The sequence below is a fragment of the Oncorhynchus nerka genome, linkage group LG16 (genome assembly GCF_034236695.1).
Source record: "Oncorhynchus nerka isolate Pitt River linkage group LG16, Oner_Uvic_2.0, whole genome shotgun sequence".
NCBI lineage: Eukaryota > Metazoa > Chordata > Actinopteri > Salmoniformes > Salmonidae > Oncorhynchus > Oncorhynchus nerka.
This window is the reverse complement of record NC_088411.1, coordinates 34250504-34274688: the sequence shown is the minus strand read 5'-3', so window position 1 is coordinate 34274688 and position 24185 is coordinate 34250504. Positions and strand designations below refer to the sequence as shown.

The 24185-nt window shown below is 42.4% G+C and overlaps 1 protein-coding gene and 1 non-coding gene across 2 annotated transcripts in view; one reads left to right on the top strand and one right to left on the bottom strand.

Moving 5' to 3' along the window:
* Positions 1 to 15068, top strand: part of lrrc1 (leucine rich repeat containing 1) — a 40025-nt gene extending 24957 nt beyond the window's left edge. The window contains exons 11-14 of the mRNA XM_029685431.2: positions 2349 to 2464; positions 2699 to 2871; positions 10226 to 10365; positions 13428 to 15068. Of these exons, the coding sequence (XP_029541291.1) occupies positions 2349 to 2464; positions 2699 to 2871; positions 10226 to 10365; positions 13428 to 13580 (582 nt within the window). The 3' untranslated portion in view covers positions 13581 to 15068. The remainder of the gene's footprint in view (positions 1 to 2348; positions 2465 to 2698; positions 2872 to 10225; positions 10366 to 13427) is intronic.
* On the bottom strand, positions 1937 to 2010 carry trnaa-cgc (transfer RNA alanine (anticodon CGC)). The gene has a single exon. It is a non-coding gene; the product is annotated as a tRNA-Ala (tRNA).
* Positions 15069 to 24185: the final 9117 nt, after the last annotated feature.

Sequence of the window (24185 nt, the reverse complement as noted above, 5' to 3'; positions counted from 1 at the left end):
TGGCTCGAAGTTTGACTCCATCTTCCTTTGTGATTTTACCATATTTATCACATTTGTGAAGTCGCTCCACAGTACATTGATTTACAACACAATCCTTGTATTATATGAAGGAGTGCACTGTTTAGACTGGATCAAAAAACAATCTGTCCCCTTGCTGCTGTGAGGTACTTTTTAAAATGATTTCAAACGGTCACTTTCTCCAATTGACAGAACTTGTTTCCTAGCTCTGCTGTAGAAATAACCCCCCCCCCCCCCCCCCCACACACACACCCACCAGTTTGTCTTCAATGTAGACACAGGAAATTGACTTTTGTGGTGGGGGTGGGGGGGGGGGGGTGGAGGGGTTTAATGCGTCGGTACTAAATGTGAGGGAACTGTCTATTTGCATGTAATGCTAAGCTAACCATTTTACCCTAAGCAAAATGCTTGTGCATGCTCAGTCTGAACATGCTCAGAAAAAGGCTGATGTAAACCTTGATCGCATCTCATTTTGCCTCCATGATTTACCCTGCTGCTCGGATCAATGATGTAAAATCATAGAAGCTTCAGTCATGAGTAAGTGTAATCTGGTTAGTGCATCCCCCAGTAATCACTGTGATTTGCATGCAGAACTTATCTGCACTAGATTTGACCCCTTCTGATTTTAGTGGGGATTGCGAAATGCTAATCCTCATACCTGCTAACCAGGAAATCCAGTTTCTGTGAACTGAATCTCATTCAGTAGAAGCATACAGAATGCCACTGTGGTACTATGCAGACCAATGTCGATTATCAAATCGCCCCGGAGAACTCTTTCACAAAGGCTATCTCCCACTGTGACTGTCTTCACCTAAGACATGGCTGTGCCACTCATCATTCCTGGCATGTGACTGTCTATACAGTAGCAGCTGCATGATTTTAGCTCCTAGGCTGGTGGCATGCTATCTTTTGTTTCCAGGAGATTCGAGCGCAGACAGCAAACACACTGTTTTTCCAGACAAAATATGCAGCCCCCCCCCATCCATTTATTTTCTATTATCTTCTGCAGTTCTCTGGTGTGTTCAGCTACGGTTTATTCTCCGAGTGCTGTGTTTATTCTAGCCTCTTGTCTGTTGGAGAGAAAGCAAGCTCCCTCTGGTTAAATCTTTATCTGAAAGGCCCTTTAGTGATTATACAATGCCCCTGTGTCTCAGTCACGCAAACAGTTCAGTGTGTGAGTCCACAGCACTTGGCCCAGATAATGAATTGATAGTGTCATTGTTTTATTGTCTCAAACCGTGAATGCTGCATGACGTTTCTAATGTTAACTGTAGTCCTGGTACCAGACAAGCACTTGTTTACCACAATACTGTGGTGTTAGGTATGTGGTTGATTTTAAATAAATATTTATGACTCATTGATAATTGGCTCAAAGTATCAAAGGCTGATATTAGCTTATTTCCATTTTAATGCAAATATTTTAACAATATTCATATTTACTTAAGAAGATCTCCATAGACAAACAATGTATCTGGTATTGATGTTTGAGCGTAGGCCCATGCATGTAGTCCTTTGTATAGCCTACTTCTGAGGCAATAGCTAGACTTTGAGTAGTTTACTTCGTAGCCTACTAACTGGGATTCCTGTTGGTATTTGGACTTCTCTTCTTCCCTCGTCTTGAACTCTTATTTACTCCAGTGAGGGCTTCAGCTTAGCCAGATCCTTTTAACATGATGAGACTCCATTACTGTATTTGGTTCCTGTTCAAGTCTGTCTGGCCACTGACTGATTTAGTTAGTAGATTAGTCTTACTACAGAACTTTAGCTGGCCCATCAGGTCCCTACTTTAACACACTAGTAATTGCAGCTAATTTTGGCTCCTAATCTGCCAAACACCTTAGCCGTTCAATACATTTGAGTAATTTAGCAGACAGACACCCTTATCCAGAGCAACTTTCCTATTTTTAATTGTTATACTAGTCCCCTGTGGGAATCGAACCCACAATCCTGGCATTGCGAGTGCCATGCTCTACCAACTAAGCTACACAGGATTTTAAATATGCCCATTTCTATGGCAAAGCTCCCAAATGCTCTGAATGGTTTACCTTTCTATGCCCAATACACTAAATGGATATTTTGAACAATGAAGGTATACACACACTCGCATATCATATTTTTCTGTGGTTTTGTAATGGTAAAGTAAAAATGTAACTTTTTAGATTTTTTTATTTTACGTAAATTGTTCTAACCAAAGCTTTTTTCCCTCTTCCTCCCTGCAAGATGTCTGTGTGCCTCAGAACACGGAACAAATATGCAATTGTGTGGGTGAACTAAAGACTAAACGCACTGTTTTCACGTCTTGCTTGTATGTCTTTCCTACCCAAATCAAGATTGGAGGTTGCAGCAGCCTGAATGTTTTCTGTGTACGAGAGAACAGGCTTACAAGGATTCCCTCTGAGATCTCTCAGGCCTCAGAGCTGCATGTGTTCGATGTCTCCGGAAATAGGTAGGCTACATTAACATTCAATGCCACTTTATTAACCTTTTTAATCATATACAATATTCACATTTGAATATACACCAGACCCAGTAAAGCTTTTAGATGTGACTGGTGCTCACAATAAATCATAATATTTGACACCAATAGACTTGTTCTTAGCTGTCCACAAATCAATCAGGTTCACAAAACATTTTGCAATATTCTTCTGAAGCCTGTCTATACCATGTCATCTCTCTCCAGATTGCTCCACCTACCCATTTCTCTGACTGCGCTGCGACTCAAGGCCCTGTGGCTGTCAGAGAACCAGTCGCAGCCTCTGCTCACCTTCCAGAATGACATAGACCCAGAGTCTGGGGAAAAGGTGCTCACCTGTGTTCTCCTGCCCCAGCAGCCTTTAGAACCAGAGAGTAAAGGTAAGGTCTTCTCGTTGTCTTCCATCTCAGTAGCCTTGTAGTTTGTGTCCGCCCTGAGATTGGAAAGTTTGGAGTTCAATCCCTGGCCGAGTCACCAAAGACCTGTGAAAAATGTGACCTGATGTGTATCTGCTTGGCACTCAGCATTAAGGAGGTAGATTAGGGGTAAGGCCTGCTATAGACAAGGGTCCTGTCCAGGGGGTGACTTGTACATATAGCTGCCTTAGGCTCCTGTTTCTGTAGCCCATCTCCCATGAGTCTTTCCACCTCGCACAATCCAAGGCTCGTGCAAGATTACTTACCCTCGGTCTGTCTGGGTTTTCCGTGCATCGGCAGGACAGAGCAGCTACATCTGGTAAAACGAGGGGCGGGGGTGTGGGTATTTTTGTCAATAACAGCTAGTGCGCAATGTCTAATATTAAAGAAGTCTTGAGGTATAGCTCACCTGAGGTAGAGTACCTCATGATAAGCTGTAACAAGAGTTCTTATATAAACTCAGCAAAAAAGGAAATGTCCTCACTGTCAGCTGCGTTTATTTTCAGCAAACTTCACGTGTAAATATTTGTATGAACATAACAAGATTCAACAACTGAGACATAAACTAAACAAGTTCCACAGACATGTGACTAACAGAAATGGAATAATGTGTCCCTGAACAAAGCAGGGGTCAAAAGTAACAGTCAGTATCTGGTGTGGCCACCAGCTGCATTAAGTACTGCAGTGCATCTCCTCCTCATGGACTGAACTAAATGTGCCAGTTCTGTGAGATGTTACTTTACTCTTCCACCAAGGCACCTGCAAGTTCCCGGACATTTCTGGGGGGAAATGGCCCGAGCCCTCCGATCCAACAGGTCCCAGACGTGCTCAATGGGAATGAGATCCGGGCTCTTCACTGGTCATGGCAGAACATTGACATTCCTGTCTTGCAGGAAATCATGCACAGAACGAGCAGTATGGCTGGTGGCATTGTCATGCTGAAGGGTTATGGATAAACCTGCAGGAAGGGTACCACATGAGGGAGGAGGATGTCTTCCCTGTAACGCACAGCGTTGAGATTGCCTGCAATGACAACAAGCTCAGGCCGATTATGCTGTGACACACCGCCCCAGACCATGACGGACCCTCCACCTACAAATTGATCCCGCTCCAGAGTACAGGCCTCGGTGTAACGCTCATTCCTTCGTTCCATAAACGCGAATCCGACCATCAACCCTGGTGAGACAAAACTGCGACTCGTCAGTGAAGATCACTTTTTGCCAGTCCTGTCTAGTCCAGAGACAGTGGGTTTGTGTCTATAGGTGACGTTGTTGCCGGTGATGTCTGGTGAGGACCTGCCTTACAACTGGTCTACAAGCCCTCAGTCCAGCCTCTCTCAGCCTATTGCAGACAGTCTGAGCACTGATGGAGGGATTGTGCATTCCTGGTGTAACTCGGGCAGTTGTTGCCATGCTGTACCTGTCCCGCAGGTGTGATGTTCGGATGTACCAATCCTGTGCAGGTGTTGTTACACATGGTCTGCCACGGCGAGGATGATCAGCTGTCCATCCTGTCTCTCTATGTAGCGCTGTCTTAGGCGCCTCACAGTACGGACATTTCAATGTATTGCCCTGGCCACATCTGCAGTCCTCATGCCTTGCAGCATGCCTAAGCATGTTCACAAAGATGAGCAGAGACCCTGGGCATCTTTCTTTTGGTGTTTTTCAAAGTCAGCAGAAAGGCCTTTTTAGTGTCCTAAGTTTTCATAACTATGACCTTAATTGCCTACCGTCTGTAAGCTGTTAGGTCTTAACGACCGTTCCACAGGTGCATGTTCATTAATTGTTTACGGTTCATTGAACAAGCATGGGAAGTGTTTAAACCCTTTACAATGAAGATCTGTCAAGTTATTTGGATTTTACGAATTATCTTTGAAAGACCGGGTCCTGAAAAAGGGATGTTTCTATTTTTGCTGAGTTTATATTCGTAGCTGTCTATTTAACACAACAAACCGATGCTGGCACTAAGACAGCACTCAATGAGCTGGATAAGGTCGTAAAGCAAACAAGAAAATGCTCATCCAGAAGTGGCGCTCCTAGTGGCCGGTGACTTTAATGCAGGCAATCTTAAATCCGTTTTACCTAAATTCTACCAGCATGTCACATGTGCAACCAGAGGAGAAAAACAACAACCTCTAGACCACCTTTACTCCACACACAGAGACACATACAAAGCTCTCCCTCCCTTGGCAAATCTGACCATAATTCTTTTCTTGGGATTCCTGCTTACAAGCGAAAACTAAAGCAGGAAGTACCAGTTACTCGCTCAATACAGAAGTGCTACGCTACAGGACTGTTTTGCTAGCACAGATTGGAATATGTTCCGGGATTCATCCAATGGCATTGAGTATACTACCTCAGGTGACTGTCTTCATCAGTAAGTGCATCGACGACGTCCCCCCCCACAGTGACTGTACATACACTACCGCTCAAAAGTTAGGGGTCACTTAGAAATTTGGGCCAAGCTACCTGCCACCCAGGACCTATATACTAGGCGGTGTCAGAGGAAGGCCCCCCCAAAAAAATCAGACCAAACGGCTCCTTAACATCTTTTACCCCCAAGCCATAAGACTGATGAACAATTAATCAAATGGAAACCCTGACTATTTGCATTGACCCCTCCCCCACACACACCACGATGCCCTTAGCCGTGGTATATTGGCCATATACCACACCTTTAGTAATCCTGGTTTGGGGACAATTTAGCTAATTTTAGTTTCTTTGTTAAGGTCAGCTAGCTAGCTAGCTAGCTTATGGTTGTAATGTGTGTAAAAAAACTTCCATAACCATCTACCTTAGTACCTTTCTTCGCCTGTTCGCTAGCTTTCAGCTGACTGGTGTTAGCTAGCTAATAAGGCTAACGTTAGCTGCTGGACTTCGGATAAGCAAGCAAACATTAGCTAGCTACCTAACTAATCAAAATATCGGTTTGCATTTATTGATTAACCTCAGCTTGTATACCACCATTTAGCTAGCTATCCACAGTAGCCTAGTTTTGTTCATGTATGGTTAGTATGAATATTCATACTCAATTTACCTCACATGAAGTATGCTTATTGGTCATAGTATGGCTATGGTTAGTATGCCAAAAGTTTCTGGATGTCGTACTACAGTCAACAAAATATGAAGTATACGAGCAGTGGCCACTGTTTCCTTGCTTTTTAGGCCCCAAAAGGCAATTCTTTAGATTTGAAGAAAATGGCGTAAAATATACATCCGAAGTCTGAGAGCGGATACAAATTCTTAGCTTTAGCTATGTTCTGCAATGTAATAAAGTAATGACTTTTCAAATAAGTTATGTTATAAGTTATGTTGGCTGACAATTTGTTAGCTACGCTAGCTTTACGAACAGCAAAGCATAATAAAAACCGAGCGGCTCGATTCGGTCTTATGTAGCAAAATTGTATTGTTTTTTAAAAAGATTTTTGTTGTTTCATTGAATAAAAGTAGAGACTCGGCGCTTAAATGGTATCATACACTACAGTTGAGGAACAATGGGGAAGTAATTCTGCTTTGTAAGTTGATATACTTGTAACCTCACTTGAGAAAATGGCCTTCGAAAGTTTTGGTAAACCTACTGTCAAGTTCCGCTTTGTCTATACCCATTCAACATTGTTCACACCCTCTTAAGCCTTAGCCCCACCCATCTCTTTAAGGAGTCGCATGGAGGCCATGTACTAAACAACCAAAGATCTCAAGACTAAAGGTTGGTTTACACTATGACAGTTGCACCGACGACATTAACATTCTATTGTCGTCCAACAAACTTGTAGTTATGAAAAAGAATCAACACAAACTACAGGCTGCATATCAGCAAAATAGTGTAACTAGTGTATTTGAACACCATTTAAATGCACCTGTTTTAAAATGTATTTATGTCAATACAGAAAACCAGGCAACTAAAAGCAACATTCTAAACAATGTTTTTGGCTTGTTAGCTGAATAATGACCAGATCATATAGTTGACAACTTTATAATTTGTCTTAATTTAAAAATATATATATATACACACGGTTGGAGTCATTAACTTGTTTTTCAACCACTCCAAGTTTCTTGTTAACAAATTATAGTTTTGGCAAATCGGTTTTGACATCTACTTTGTGCATGACACAAGTAATTTTTCCAACAATTGTTTAGACAGATTATTTCACTTATAATTCACTGTCACAATTCCAGTGGATCAGAAGTTTACATACACTAAGTTGACTGTGCCACAGCTTGGAAAATTCCAGAAAATGGTACCGGTGGATGTATTTCAAGGCCTACCTTCAAACTCAGTGCATCTTTGCTTGACAGCATGGGAAAATCAAAAGAAATCAGCCAAGACCTCAGCAAAGAAATTGTAGACCTCCAAGTCTGCTTCATCCTTGGGAGCAATTTCCAAACGCCTGAAGGTACCACCTTCATCTGTACAAACAATAGTACGCAAGTATAAACACCACTGGTGCGGAAAGTGCAAATCAATCCCAGAACAACAGCAAAGGACCTGTTGAAGATGCTGGAGGAAACCGGTACAAAAGTATCTATAGCCACAGTAAAATGAGTCCTATATCAACATAACCTGAAAGGCCGCTCAGCAAGGAAGAAGCCACGACTCAAAAACCGCCATTAAAAAAGCCAGACTACGGGTTGCAACTGCACATGGGGACAAAGATCATACTTCTTGGAGAAATGTCCTCTGGTCTGATGAAAGAAAAATATAACTGTTTGGCCATAATGACCATCATTATGTTTGGAGCGAAAGGGGGAGGCTTGCAAGCCGAAGAACACCATCCCAACCGTGAAGAACGGAGGGTGGCAGCATCATGTCCTGCTTTGCTGCAGGAGGGACTGGTGCACTTCACAAAATAGATGTCATCCTGAGGCAGGAAAATGATATGGATATATTGAAGCAACATCTCAAGACATCAGTCAGGAAGTTAAAGATTGGTCGCAAATGGGGTCTTCCAAATGGACAATGACCCCCAAGAATACTTCCGAAGTTGTGTCAAAATGGCATAAGGACAACAAAGTCAAGGTATTGGAGTGGCCATCACCTCAATCCCATAGAACATTTGTGGGCAGAATTGAAAAAGTGTGTGCGAGCAAGGAGGCCTACAAACCTGACTCAGTTACACCAGCTCTGTCAGGAGGAATGGGCCAAAATTCACCCAACTTATTGTGGGAAGCTTGTGGAAGGCTACCCAACATATTTGACCCAAGTTAAACAATTTAAAGGCAATGCTACCAAATACTAATTGAGGGTATGTAAACTTCTGACCCACTGGGAATGGGATGAAATAAATAAAAGCTGAAATAAATCATTCTCTCTACTATTATTCTGATATTTCACATTTTTTAAATAGTGGTTCTCCTAACTAACCTAAGACAGGGATTTTTTCCTAGGATTAAATGTCAGGGATTGTGATAAACTGAGTTTAAATGTATAAGGTGTATGTCAACTTCAGACTAACTGTGTGTATGTGTATATATATATATATATACACACACACACACACACACACACACACACACACACACACACACACACACACACATTATATGTGTATATATGAATGATCTATTTTACCCTCCTTTTTTCTTCCCGATTTCGATCTTTTATTGCTTCCTGAGCCAGCTGGGGAGCTGCAGCGAAGGTAGAGGCATGCGTCTTCTGAAACATGACCTGCCAAACCGCGTTTCTTAATGCCCTCCCGCTTAACCCAGAAGTCAAAAATCAAATCAAATGCACATGGTTAGCACATACACATGGTTAGCAGATGTTGATGTGAGAGTAGCGAAATGCTTGTGCTTCTAGTTCCTACCGTGCAGTAATATCTAACAAGTAATCTAACAATTTCACAACCACCTTAAACACAAGTGTAAAGGGATGAATGTGTACATATAAATATCTGGATGAGCGATGGCCGTGCGGCTTAGGCAAGATGCAGTAGATGGTATAGAGTACAGTATATACATGTGTCATTGTTTAAAGTGACTTGTGATACATTTATTACATCCAATTTAATTATTAAGTTATACATTTTTGGGGATTAAAGTAGGTTCTGGTGGTGCTTTTTCTCCCAAATTTTGTGGTATCCAATTGTTAGTAGTTACTATCTTGTCTCATCGCTACAACTCCCGTACGGGCTCGGGAGAGACTAAGGTCGAAAGCAATGCGTCCTCAGAAACACAACCCAACCAAGCCGCACTGCTTAACACAGCGCGCCTCCAACCCGTAATGCAGCCGCACCAATGTGTCGGAGGAAACACCATGCACCTGGATACCTTGGTTGGCGCGCACTGCGCCCGGCCCGCCACAGGAGTCGCTGGTGCGCGATGAGACAAAGATATCCCTACCGGCAAAACCCTCCCTAACCCGGACGACGCTAGGCCAATTGTGCGTCACCCCACGGACCTCCCGTTCGTGGCCGGCTGCGAGACAGCCTGGGCGCCAACCCAGAGTCTCTGTAACTGAGCTCTACCTGTAACTGTTCTGGATCTGGGCATATGCTCTAACCCCCTCCCAACCCCACCCGAGTGCCAGGCCTGCTCCTTTGCTGTTTTTTGTGTGTTTTTTTGTTACTCCAGTGGATTGGATAGCTAAAGAGGCTTAACTCCTGACTGGCCTGCAGCCAGTAAAAGCCTGCTGGGTGAGGTGAAGCAAGGAGACGCTTGCTCGCTCACTCAGCTGAGTCCTGGAATAATCTAGGCCTGATCCAATTGTTGATTGGATAAAAAATAAAATCTCAAACTCCACAACCTGGTTGCAGAACCCATATGTCATGTGTCTGATTTGATTCATTGAATGACTACAGCGTGTGCTCCTTGTTATGACCATCCTCCTTTAGTAATCCCTGATTTCTCTCAGAATGAGAGGACTAAGTGTTTATGTTCATTTCTGTAACCCTTTGTTCATTTGCTGAGCAGCAGATGAGGATCTAAGACTTTGAAGGTCAAGTCTGTGAGCTTGAGTTGGGGGGGTGTTTAGCTTTCAGCTTGTGACTAAACTGGGATTTGAATCTGATCTACCCGGTTCCAAGCTCTCATTTATGAGCATTGTGTCACAAGCTGCACACACTCTCAGCACTGTGTCATGGGACAGCTCCTCTTCACTGACATGATTGAGAGAACCAATCTGGGGGTGTTGCAGAATGAGAACACGTCATACTAAACGTATACATTTGAATCTGTTGAATTAAGGCTACCATTGTCCGTATGTGGTAGTTTTCACAGGCCTTTCATGCATGCATTTAAGCATAATTTTGAAAAGCAAATTATTGCTTAAGATGTCAATTATTAATTTCCTTTCACAACATATTTAATGTATCCTGTTTTAGGCTCAGACAACCTTGCTCGCTGTGGTGCTCTGGAGAGCCTGGTGAATGACATGGTGGATGACACCTGGGGCGACAAGGCCATGAAGAGGATCAGTGCCATCCACTTCCTGGATGATGACGATGATGAGGATGATGAAAAGGTAAGAGGAAGGACGAGAAGTGTGTGTGGAGAGGAGCGTGTGAAGGGGAATGACAGGAGGCGATGGGGTAGAAAAGACAGAGGTCGTTTGAAAATTCAAAACTGTCACCACTCACGGGTCGTTTGAAATGTCAAAACTGGCGGGGCGCCAATTACTAAACAAAGAAAGAGATGCCGCTTGAATTAATGTTCAACTAATATAAAGCTATAGTCATTGAGTCCCTTAACTGGTTGAAAACTACGTTTCATCTTTTAGATCTTTTGAATTATGTCCAAGTGTACATTGAGTATACAAAACATTAAGAACAGCTGCTCTTTCCAAGACCTGGTGACTCCAAATAAAAGCTTTTATTCCTTATTGATGTCACTTGTTAAATCCACTTAAAATCAGTGTAGCTGAAGGGGAGGAGACGGGTTAAATAACGATTTGAGACTTTTGATTGTGTATGTGTGCTATTCAGAGGGTGAAAGGTCAAGACAAAATATTTAAGGGGCTTTGAACGGGGTACGGTAGTAGATGCCAGGCGCGCTGGTTTGTGTCAAGAACTGCAATGCTCCTGGGTTTTTCACGCTCAACAATTTCCTGTGTGTATCAAGAATGGGCTGCCATCCAAAGGACATCCAGCCAACTTGACACAACTTTGGGAAGCAATAGTCAACATGGGCAGCATCCCCGTGGAACGCCCTAGACACCTTGTAGAGTCCATGCCCCTAAAAATTGATGGCAAAAAATAACATTATATACAGTGCCTTCGGAAAGTACTCAGACTGCTAGACTTATTCCACATTTTGTTACGTTACAGCCTTATTCTAAAATTGAATAAATAAATACAAATCCCCAAATCTACACACATCACCCCATCATGACAAAGAAACAGTTTTTCAGAAATTTTTGCAAATGTATTTCAAATCAAAACCATTCAGACCCTTTGCCATGAGACTCGAAATTGAGCTCAGGTGCAACCTGTTTCCATTGATCATCCTTCAGATGTTTCTACAACTTGATTAGAGTCTACCTGTGGTAAATTCAATTGATTGGACATGATTTGGGAAGAAACACACCTGTCTATATAAGGTCCCGCAGTTGACAGTGCATGTCAGAGAAAAAACCAAGCCATGAAATCAAAGGAATTGTCCGTAGAGCTCAGATACAGGATTGTGTCGAAGCACAGATCTAGGGAAGGGTGGCAAAACATTTCTGCAGCATTGAAGATCCTCAAGATCAGTGGCCTCATCCTTAAATGGAATAAGTTTGGAATCACCAAGACTCTTCCTAGAGCTGGACGTCCGGCCAATTCCCTTCTTGCTTGACGGTACCGTCGCTGCTGTGCCAGGTCCTTGGCAATGAATTCCCGTTCCTGTAGAGCTCTACGGGCCTGCACATCCAATAGGTGACATCGTTCATCAGCCTGTCGTTCTTCCTGTAGACCACTTTTCCGTCCCAAAGCAGTTTCCGGTCCTTGGCACGGAGGGGATGGTTGATGGCTGAAACGTACAGTTGATCCAGCCCCACTTTGAGCTCTGGTGGGTTTGCCCTTTGGTGTGGGAAACTCAACCACATAATCCTTAAGATAACCAAGTTGCTTGCCTGGTTCTTCTGGTGCTGCTGGTGGTTGAGGATGAAGCCTTTGTTGCTTTAGGCTCAGCTCCTAGATCTTTTCTTTGTTCCAAGACCTTTCCCTCAGCTGCTCTTTCCTCCTCTCTCCTTCCTTCCAGTGGAGACAATTCTTCCTTCTCCTCCTCCATTTCCTTTTCACCGGTCTTTGGTTCAGTCATCATTCGGCTCGAAAGATTAGTGGAATCTGTGTGGGTAGCTGGACAGGTAGGATGACTGACAGTAAAGGTGAACAGGTGGTCACGTGTCAGGTGACAGAGGAATGGATGATCCTGAGGCAGGAATTCCTTTAACCATAAAGCGGTATATTTACGGAGTAGTCTGTGCTACATAACAAAGGAAACAGAATAACAGGTATCCAATCAAATCCATAATCACACATAACAATCATTCATTATTAACATAATTAGGGAATTCAGCAATCCAGTTCATTAAGTCAATAGGAATCATCCTAGAGTCATTTAGGCTTAACTATTTATCATAATCATGAGAAGAATGAATAACCGATCACTGTTTATTAATCTATAATTACATTTACATTTAAGTCATTTAGCAGACGCTCTTATCCAGAGCGACTTACAAATTGGTGCTTTCACCTTATGACATCCAGTGGAACAGCCACTTTACAATAGTGCATCTAAGTCTTTTAAGGGGGGGGGGGTGATCCCCATTAGTTTATCAGAATCGATCAGTTCAGCAAACAATGACGTTTCATATTTCACCCTTTCAAGTGTCTTCATGTGTACATGTAATTTCATTACATATGAAACCATATATCGATGGCATAATTGGCCTGTGATGATCCGTAGGGCCGTGATCATTGACCATTCACATTACACAATAGGTTTGAAGCGTGAGCTCCAAGCCGCGCTCATAACTATAAACAATAACTGATGGCCCACTCTCCCGATCGCAACAGATAGTTCAGATGAAAGGTAACAGATTCGTTGGACTTACGTGGATTCATGTACGCACAGAACTTCTGGATTAGATGAAGTTAAGGAAGAGAAAGCGGCGAGATCTAGCGATGGCGATTTGTTCCTTTTTATGGAGTTGAGATATGTCGGACATTTCCACCTGACCTAATTAAAGCTCCCCTGGCCCAGTTGCGCAAGTGGCCATGAATTAAAGGTTTGTTCCACTAACTCGATGGGTCTGTGTACTTTCAGAATGCACTGTATGTTGCTATTAAGGCAATATGATGCATTATTTTTATTAAATTTGCAAACATTTCTAAAAACCTGTGTTCACTTTGTCATTATGGGGTATTGTGTGTGTGTGTGTGTGTAGATTGAGGATTTATTTTTATGTAATCCATTTTAGAATAAGGCTGTAACCTTACAAAATGTGGGGGAAAAATCAAGGGGTCTGAATACTTTCCAAATGCATAATGAGATACCTGTTGTAGAATCTGGCCATCTTCACTGTTCCTCTGTCTCCTCCTACAGGGAAGGCTGATGCGACAAGCCACTCCTCACCCAGGTGAGTTAAAGACTATGAAGAAAGCGGTGGAGAACCTCCGCAACGACCTGAACGCTGCCAAAGCTCTGGATTCCAACAAAAACGAGGTCAATAACACTACAGTCACCACGTCTGTGTGACTTCTACCTCAGAAACATTCTGATCTCCTGTGTCTCTCGCCATGTTCTTCTGCACCACCACCAGAACCTACTTTAATCCCACAAACCCCTCCTGCGGCCTCCCTACCTAGCCCTCCTGCGGCTCAACCCTGGGACTCTGCTGTGATCCTTTTGTCCAGTACCTTACTTCATCTCCAATACACACCATGGTATCTGGCTCAGACTACCAGGGCCCATGTGCCTTCTTTTTAAACTGTTGTGCTATATTTTTTAACATAGCAATAATCTGCACAGGTGTGGTCCTTTTCAAAGACATTTGAAAAATGTTGCTTTTTAAAGATTTATTTCTACATTTCTTTTTAAATGGACAATAGGTAGTTGCACTACTGTAAGTCTTTAGTATGTTAAATATTGTTGACATCTTCATAAATATTATATTTGTTTTGTTTTTTTAGAACACTGGGTGAATTTTTTGTTGTTGAAAATTTCGGGATACTTGACCAACTGATTTAAGGATTACTGTATAGTCATTTTGTGAATATTGATAATTTTATACTTTTTGGCAGCTCAGATGGTGTAAATTAAAACAATGTATAGCAAGTTTCTTAATCTATGGCAGAATTGTTCTAAACGTTATTACTTTGTACGTATTTTATTTCCTTTTAAGTAAAGAAATGAACAAAAATGCAGTTGCTAATGTCTTATCGTAATTGACTTTGGGTGAATAGACGGCCTCGACTCTTTTCTATGCCATTGTTTATCTTCTTAATCAAATCCTAAACAAATTTTGATATAGACATGTTTTGTAATTAAGGGCTAATGCAGTGAGCAACGTGTACCTTAACCACAACAGATTGAGTGGAAGTGACAGGGCTGTCTTACTTTCTTTTATTGCGCTTCACTGCTTTGAAATGTTTTCTTAAGTAGATACTGGGCGGCAGGTAGCGTAGCGGTTAAGTGTTGGGCCAGTAACCGAAGGGTTGCTGATTTGAATCCCTGAGTCGACTAAGGAACAAACCAAAAAAATCGGTGACCTTGAGCAAGGCGCTTAACCCTAATTGGTCCTCTAAGTCACTCTGGATAAGAGCATCTGCTCAATGACTAAAATGTAAATACTTTATCGGAAACTGCAGAATTTTTCAACGTCTTTTAACACATGTGCATTGGACTTTCAATGGCCAATTTCATTCCACGCAAAAGGAAATGAGGACCATGGTGAAACCGTTTGGAAAATGCAGTTTAAGCATGAACTCATACACTTAGTTTTTTTGTGTCTTAATAAAAACAATTTGTTGTTCAAATGGTATACGATAACAATGATTTTAGTTTTTTGTTTGTTGTATTACCAGGAGGAACATATACATTTGTTTTATCTTTATTTTTAAATGATTTTCTTTAGTTATCAAGCTGCACATAAACACAATCTCAAATAGGCACGGACACTGAGCCTACAGATTTGGATGCCTTTTACTCACTGATAGAATTAAAGGGGTTTAAAACGAAACATGATTCGTTATTTCACGTTTTTAGTTTTTGTTGTCCGTTAGGTCTTTAGTGTTTCAGCCTTTAGACCTTTAAGTTTTCACCATGTCAAATCATAAACGCCATGCAATAAAATGTGTATTTGCCGTTAATTGGATTAGATGACACTTTAAAGGAAATCGCTCCTACTTTGTTTTGTCATCGCCCATTTGATAAGTACTCATCAGGGTGGTCATTGATAACATCAGTACTTTCCCCTCACCCATTATTCTCCTGTTCTGTCTATCCAGACTTTTATTGCATGATGATGATGTGTGTGTGTGTGTGTGTGTGTGTGTGTGTGTGTGTATACAATGCATTTGGAATGCATTCCGAGCCCTTGACTTTTTCCACATTTTGTTATGTTACAGCCTTATTCAAAAATGTATTAAATTATTTTTTTCCCTCTTCAATGACCGCGAAAACAGGTTTTTAGAAATGTTTGCAAATGTAGAACAGAAACCTTATTTACATAAATATTCAGACCCTTTGCTATGAGACTTGAAATTGAGCTCCGGTGCATCCTGTTTCCATCCACTTGTGGTAAATTCAATTGATTGGAAATGTTTTGGAAAGGCACACACCTGTCAATATAAGGTCCCACAGTTGACAGTGCATGTCAGCGCAAAAACCAAGCCATGAAGTTGAAGGAATTGTCCATAGAGCTCCGAGACAGGATTGTGTCTAGACACAGATCCGGGGAAGTGTACCAAAAAATGTTTGCAGCATTGAAGGTCCCCAAGAACACAGTGGCCTCCATCATTCTTAAGTGGAAGAAGTTTGGAACCACCAAGACTCCTAGCGCTGGCCGCCCGGCCAAACTGGGCAATCGGGGGATAAGGGCCTTGGTCAGGGAGGTGACCAAGAACCCGATGGGCTCTCTGACAGAGTTCCTCTGTGGAGATGGGAGTACCTTCCAGAAGGACAACCATCTCTGCAGCACTCAACCAATCAGGCCTTTATAATAGGGTGGCCAGGCGGAAGCCATTCCTCAGTAAAAGGCACATGACAGCCCGCTTGGAGTTCGCCAAAAGGCACCTAAAGGACTCTGACCATGAGAAACATTATTCTCTGGTCTGATGAAAGCAAAATTGAACTATTTGGCCTGAATGCCAAGCATCACGTCTGGTAGAAATCAGGCACCATCCCTATGTGAAGCATGGTGGTGGCAGCATGTTGTGGGGATGTTTTTCAGCAGCAGGGACTGGGAGACTCAGGATCGAGTGAAAGATGAACAAAGCAAAGTAGGGAGAGATCCTTGATGAAAACCTGTTCCAGAGCGCTCAGGACCTCAGATTGGGGAAAAGGTTAACCTTCCAACAGGGCAATGACTAAGCACACAGCCATGACAACGCAGGAGTGGTTTCGGGACAAGTCTCTGTATGTCCTTGAGTGGCCCAGCTGGAGCCCAGACGTGAATACGTTCAAACATCTCTGGAGAGACCTGAAAATAGCTGTGCACAATTTTTTAAAACTGTTTTTGCTTCGTATTATAAGGTATTGTGTGTGGATTGAGAAAAAACTATTTAATCAATTGTAGAATAAGGCTGTAATGTAACATTGTGGAAAAAGTCACAGGGTCTGAATTCTTTCCAAATGCACTGTAGTATAAAACACTGTCTTGAATGGAGAAGATAGGTATGCACTTGAATCAATGTTACATTCTGAGTTTGAATTCCATGGGCTTATCTCAAGTGTTTTATATTGTGTTAATACAATGCAATTGAGCATCAGTGTAGCTTACCCAACACTGATTTAATTTGGGCTTGTGCAACCAAAGTATACAGTTGCAGTTGGAAGTTTACATATACCTTAGCCAAATACAGTCCTGGCCAAAAGTTGAGAATGACACAAATATTCATTTTCACAAAGTCTGCTGCCTCAGTTTGTATGATGGAAATTGACATATACTCCAGAATGTTATGAAAAGTGATCAGATTACAAAGTCCCTCTTTGCCATGCAAATGACCTGAATCCCAAAGAACCATTTCCACTTCATTTCAGCCCTGCCACAAAAGGACCAGCTGACATCATGTCAGTGATTCTCTCAATAACACAGGCGTGAGTGTTGACGAGGACAAGGCTGGAGATCACTATGTCATGCTGATTGAGTTCGAATAACCGTCTGGAAGCTTCAAAAGGAGGGTGGGGCTTGGAGTCATTGTTCTTACAGTCAAGGATATTGCTGCCAGTAAGATTGCACCTAAATCAATAATTTATCGGATCGTCAAGAACTTCAAGGAGAGTGGTTCAAATGTTGTGAAGAAAGCTTCAGGGCGCCCAAGAAAGTCCAGCAAGCGCCACAACCGTATCCTAAAGTTGATTCAGCTGCGGGATCGGGGCACCACCAGTACAGAGCTTGCTCAGAAATGGCAGCAGGCAGGTGTGAGTGCATCTTTAGAAGTTTCTGATAGGCTAATTGACATCATTTGGGTCAATTGGAGATATACCTGTGGATGTATGTCAAGGCCTACCTTCAAACTCAGTGCCTCTTTGCTTGACATCATAGGAAAATCAAAAGAAATCAGCCAAGACCTCAGAAAAATATTTGTAGACCACAAGGTTCATCCTTGGGAGCAATTTCCAAATGCCTGAATGTACCATGTTCATCTGTACAAACAATAGTACGCAAGTGTAAACACCACGGGACCACGTAGCCGTCATACCGCTCAGGAAGGAGACGCGTTCTGTCTCCTAGAGATGATGGTGTGAAAGATGCAAATCAATCTCAGAACAAGAGCAAAGGACCTTGTGATGATGCTGGGGGAAACAGGTACAAAAGTATCTATATCCACAGTAAAACGAGTCCTATAGCGACATAACCTGAAAGGCCGCTCAGCAAGGAAGAAGACACTGCAACTGCACATGGGGACAAAGATCGTACTTTTTGGAGAAATGTCCTCTGGTCTGATGAAACAAAAATAGAACTGTTTGGCCATAATGACCATTGTCATGTTTGGAGGGAAAAGGGGGAGGCTTGCAAGCCAAGGAACACCATCCCAACAGTGAAGCACGGGGGTGGCAGCATCATGGTGCTTTGCTGCAGGTGTCACGCCCTGACCTTAGTTATCTTTGTTTTCTTTATTTTGGTTAGGTCAGGGTGTCACGAGGGTGGAATGTGTGTTTTTGACTTGTCTAGGGTTTTTTGTATATCTATGGGGTTTTGGTATTGTCTAAGTAAATCAAATCAAATTTCAAATCAAATCAAATTTATTTATATAGCCCTTCGTACATCAGCTGATATCTCAAAGTGCTGTACAGAAACCCAGCCTAAAACCCCAAACAGCAAACAATGCAGGTGTAAAAGCACGGTGGCTAGGAAAAACTCCCTAGAAAGGCCAAAACCTAGGAAGAAACCTAGAGAGGAACCAGGCTATGTGGGGTGGCCAGTCCTCTTCTGGCTGTGCCGGGTAGAGATTATAACAGAACATGACCAAGATGTTCAAATGTTCATAAATGACCAGCATGGTCGAATAATAATAAGGCAGAACAGTTGAAACTGGAGCAGCAGCACAGTCAGGTGGACTGGGGACAGCAAGGAGTCATCATGTCAGGTAGTCCTGGGGCACGGTCCTAGGGCTCAGGTCCTCAGAGAGAGAGAAAGAAAGAGAGAATTAGAGAGAGCATATGTGGGGTGGCCAGTCCTCTTCTGGCTGTGCCGGGTGGAGATTATAACAGAACGTGGCCAAGATGTTCAAATGTTCATAAATGACCAGCATGGTTGAATAATAGTAAGGCAGAACAGTTGAAACTGGAGCAGCAGCATGGCCAGGTGGACTGGGGACAGCAAGGAGTCATCATGTCAGGTAGTCCTGGGACATGGTCCTAGGGCCCAGGCCAGTTGAAACTGGAGCAGCAGCATGGCCAGGTGGACTGGGGACAGCAAGGAGTCATCATGTCAGGTAGTCCTGGGGCATGGTCCTAGGGCTCAGGTCCTCCGAGAGAGAGAAAGAAAGAGAGAAGGAGAGAATTAGAGAACGCACACTTAGATTCACACAGGACACCGAATAGGACAGGAGAAGTACTCCAAATATAACAAACTGACCCTAGCCCCCCGACACATAAACTAATGCAGCATAAATAAATGTAGGTCTAATGGCGGCCTGAATTGGTTCCCAATCAGAGACAGCTGTTTATCGTTGTCTCTGATTCGGGATCCTATTTAGGTTGCCATTTCCATTTTGGTTTTGTGGGTTATTGTCTATGTGTAGTTGCATGTCAGCACTAGTTGTATATAGCTTCACGTTCATTTAGTTGTTTATTTAGTGTTCTTCGTTTTGGTAAAAGAAGAATGTATTCCAATCACGCTGCGCCTTGGTCTCCTCGTTAAGACGAACTTGACAGCAGGAGGGACTGGTGCACTTCACAAAATAGATGGCTTCATGAGGAATTGAAAATGATGTGGATATATTGAAGCAACATCTCAAGACATCAGTCAGTAAGTTAAAGCTTGGTCGCAAATGGGTCTTTCAAATGGACAATGACCCCAAGCATAATTCCGAAGTTGTGGCAAAATGGCTTAAGGACAACAAATTCAGGGTATTGGAGTGGCCATCACAAAGCCCTGACCTCAATCCTATAGAAAATGTGTGGGCAGAACTGAAAAAGCATGTGCGAGCAAGGAGGCCTACAAAAGTTTTGAGAATGACACAAATATTAATTTTCACGAAGTCTGCTGCCTGTGTCTTTAGATATTTTTGTCAGATGTTACTATGGAATATTGAAGTATAATTACAAGCATTTCATAAGTGTAAAAGGCATTTATTGACAATTACATGAAGTTGATGCAAAGAGTGAATATTTGCAGTGTTGACCCTTCTTTCTCAAGACCTCTGCAATCCGCCCTGGAATGCTATCAATTAACTTCTGGGCCACATCCTCACTAATGGCAGCCCATTATTGCATAATCAATGCTTGGAGTTTGTGGGGTTTTGTTTGTCCACCCGCCTCTTGAGGATTGACCACAAGTACTCAATGGGATTAAAGGTCTGTGGAGTTTCCTGGCCAAGGACTCAAAATATCGATGTTTTGTTCCCCAAGCCACTTAGGCATCACTTTTGCTTTATGTCAAGGTGCTCCATCATGCTGGAAAAGGCATTGTTCGTCACCAAACTGTTCCTGGATGGTTGGGAGAAGTTGCTCTCGGAGGATGTGTTGGTACCATTCTTTATTCATGGCTGTGCTCTTAGACAAAATTGTGAGTGAGCCCCCTCCCTTGGCAGAGAAGCAACCCCAAACATGAATGGTCTCAGGATGCTTTACTGTTGGCATGACACAGGACTGATGGTAGAGCTCACCTTGTCTTCTCCGGACAAGCTTTTTTCTGGATGCCCCAAACAATCGGAAAGGGGATTCATCAGAGAAAATGACTATACCCCAGTCCTCAGCAGTCCAATCCCTGTACCTTTTGCAGAATATGAGTCTGTCCCTAATGTTTTTCCTGGAGAGAAGTGGCTTCTTTGCTGCCCTTCTTGACACCAGGCCATCCTCCAAAAGTCTTCACCTCACTGTGCGTGCAGATGCACTCACACCTGCCTGCTGCCATTCCTGAGCAAGCTCTGGACTGGTGGTGCCCCGATCCTGCAGGTGAATCAACTTTAGGAGACGGTCCTGGCGCTTGCTGGACTTCTTGGTCGCCCTGAAGCCTTCTTTACAAAAATTGAACCGCTCTCCTTGAAGTTCTTGATGATCTGATAAATGATTGGTTTAGGTGCAATTTTACTGGCAGAAATATCCTTGACTGTAAAGCCCTTTTTGTGCAAAGCAATGATGACGGCACGTGTTTCCTTGCAAGTAACCATGGTTGACAGAGGAAGAACAATGATTCCAAGGCCCACCCTCCTTTTGAAGCTTCCAGTCTGTTATTAAAACTCAATCAGCATGACAGAGTGATCTCCAGCCTTGTCCTCGTCAACACTCACACCTGTGTTAACGAGAGAATCACTGACATGATGTCAGCTGGTCCTTTTGTGGCAGGGCTGAAATGCAGTGGAAATGTTTTTTGGGGATTCAGTTCATTTGCATGGCAAAGAGGGACTTTGCAATTAATTGCATTTCATCTGATCACTCTTCATAACATTCTGGAGTATATGCAAGTTGACATCATACAAACTGAGGCAGCAGACTTTGTGAAAATGAATATTTGTGTTATTCTCAAAACTTCTGGCCACGACTGTACATCCCTGGTACTGTTTGAATGATTTTCAATTATGTCACCCTGGTTCTGAAGTGGTCTGGTCCTTTGTAGATAACCAATGGAATTGTGTAGCTTACTACTTTTCCTTCTCATCCATTTTGTAAAGGAAGTGTGTATATCTCCCAAAGGAACTTTCTCTCTGATATCTTCATTCCTGGAAAGGCGGTGCTCCTCACCATTTCCTGCCGTGCCAGTAGACTTCTAATTTATTCAGTCCTTTAGACTGCTCCACTATCTCCTTGGGCAGAACATTGGCAATGGTGGACGTGTTGCTTTGCCTCTGAAACCTCTCGGAAATTAAATACAATAATTTCTGATAAATATGTGAAGGCTTGGGGCTGTCGTGACTAGCACTAAATTGCATGAGCACGCAGTTATCAGGTGGACTTAACAAGAATGCATAAATTAATTGGGACTGGGAAACAAAGTTAGCATTCATCCAAAGTGAATACTGATATACCGTCTGGTAATAAGATGGGTTTAGCATCTGCAGATAATTTCAGAAGATCTCATACTAATTATGTGTACTGCTAAATGACATCACATTCCTCTTCAGGCATTAGTGCGTACATACTGAGTTCATGGTACTGAGGTTCCATGGACCACTTTAATCCTTCAGAAAGACATATTTGATTGGAGCATTATAAGGGACAATGCTGTAGTGGTACATTTGATGTAGATCACAATCCAATGTAAATTATTGTTGCTTAACAATACATAATCTAACAATTCACTTTTCTGGGTTAAATTGTTGTTCATGTAATGTGCATCAAGATTCACCCTGGCTTTGTATTCTTATTGTGCAATAACTGGTGGGTTTATATATTTTTGAAGAGCAATTGGAATGCACAATATGAAACAGATTTTTGGCCCACACACATTTCTGCTTATGAATTTAAGAATAAGATAAGAAAACGCAGCTTGTAAGCATGCTCTCAGAGCGAATTGTTGCTGACAGGTATGTACAAATGTTTCATTTGTTAAGGTGCCTTCCTTAGTCTAGAACTGTGCACTAGTCGATTTAAAATGAGATGACAAAAAAAGAGATACAATTTAAAAGGAGATTAATTTCTCGATTTAACCATGAAGTCTATCAATCAGAAAATTCAGCTCCGATTCACAATTGGACTCCAATCGGCAAACATTGTAGACTTGAGTAATCATAACGTCGGTAGTTATGCGGGATCTTTTCTGACTCCAGGGGTGTAGAAATGCTCAGGCTAACGCGTCCTCCAGTCGCAGCAGTAGCCACAACTGGCCCATCTCTGGCCTGCGCTGGGTGGCAGCCTCCAAGAAGCTCCTGCATGGGGGCCTCAACCTGTTCCCAGTCTACGACAGCGTGAGGGGACTCCAGTCCAGAGAAGGATGCTGAGCAGATGGAGGAACAGCTTGAAGACGTGAGCCTGCTCTTCTGTTTAACTTATCTGTCTTGCTTTACTTAGCATTGATGTCTCACTTTTACTATGTCCCATGTATTGGGTGTTTTTCTTTCTTTTTCAATCAACCAACAAAGCACATTCCACTTTCACTGATGTGACAGACTTAAAAATAAAAATAATTACAAATAAATGTAAAAAAAGAACCTTGCAGCAGCACTATCAAGGTTCTTAGTAGCTTTTTCCAGCCTTATTTGCTTGTTGTCTCAGCTAATTTATTTTTACAGCACCTTACACAACATGTGCTCATTTCCCTAATCACCCCATTCACTCTGTCCAATTTGAAATATAGTTGAGCAGTGGAGACCAGAGTCTATCAAACTTGGGCTGTCTCTTGCGGAGGTCATAAGTGAGCTTTTCAAGAGGAAGAAAGTCAACAATCTGGTCAATCCACATTTTAAATGTAGGAGAAGTATTAGAAGCCCACAATAAAATAATACATTTCTTAGCAAAATATGTGATAGTCATAAAAACATTTTCTCTGCCAGGATCAAGAACAAAGTCCTGCTGGGCATTAAGAAGATAGACACGCAGGGTCATATCAAACTGTACATCTAGTATTTTCTGTGCAGCAGTATGTATAGATTTGCAAAATCCGGCAATCTCTCTACAACTCCAAAATACATGCATATAGGTTCCACTTTCAGAGGTACATGTTTTACAGTTACGAGAAATGTCTCTTCATTCTATGGAGTCTCATTGGGGTGTAATTAGATTCTTTCATTTTTTACATTAGTAGAGGAGAAGTATACCCTGTCGCAAACCTCCGCCCATAACTCATCACTGATAGTCAGACCAAGGTCCTTTCCCCAGATTATTTTCAAAGGAGTAAAGGAGGAGCCTCCTTTCTCAGATGTAGCCTTTAATGGATTGTGCTGTAGCAAGAAGGGTTTCAACTTCATTCAGCTGAGCTCTAAACCTGTACTGAAGGTGCTGTCTCTCTCTCTCTCTCTGAGAGGGGATGCCCTGTAGGTTATGTCACCACAAAGGAGACATCCGGGAGGACAGGAAACTGCAGAGCTCAGCATGCAGGGTCCAGTCGCCCCACATAGCCCTGAAAGCCTCGCTACCTCCGGGAAACTGGTCCAAGCTGGGGCTGCTGACAGAACCTCCTCACACGAATCGGTCACCTCCAAAGTGCCCTTAAGAGTAAATCTGCACACCTTATAATACAGTGCATTCGGAAAGTATTCAGACCCCTTGACTTTTTCCACATTTTGTTACATTACAGCCTTATTCTAAAATGTATTAAATAGTTCTCACAACACCCCATAATGACAAAGCAAAAACATGTTCTTAGAAATTTTAGCAAATTTATTTTACAAAACAGAAATATCACATTTACAAAAAAACATTTCAAATATGGCTTTAACGTAACAAAATGTGGAAAAAGTCAAGGGGTCTGAATACTTTCCTAATGCACTGTATATTCATGTCAACAACGTCAATTCCTATTAGTGCTACAATGGAAGT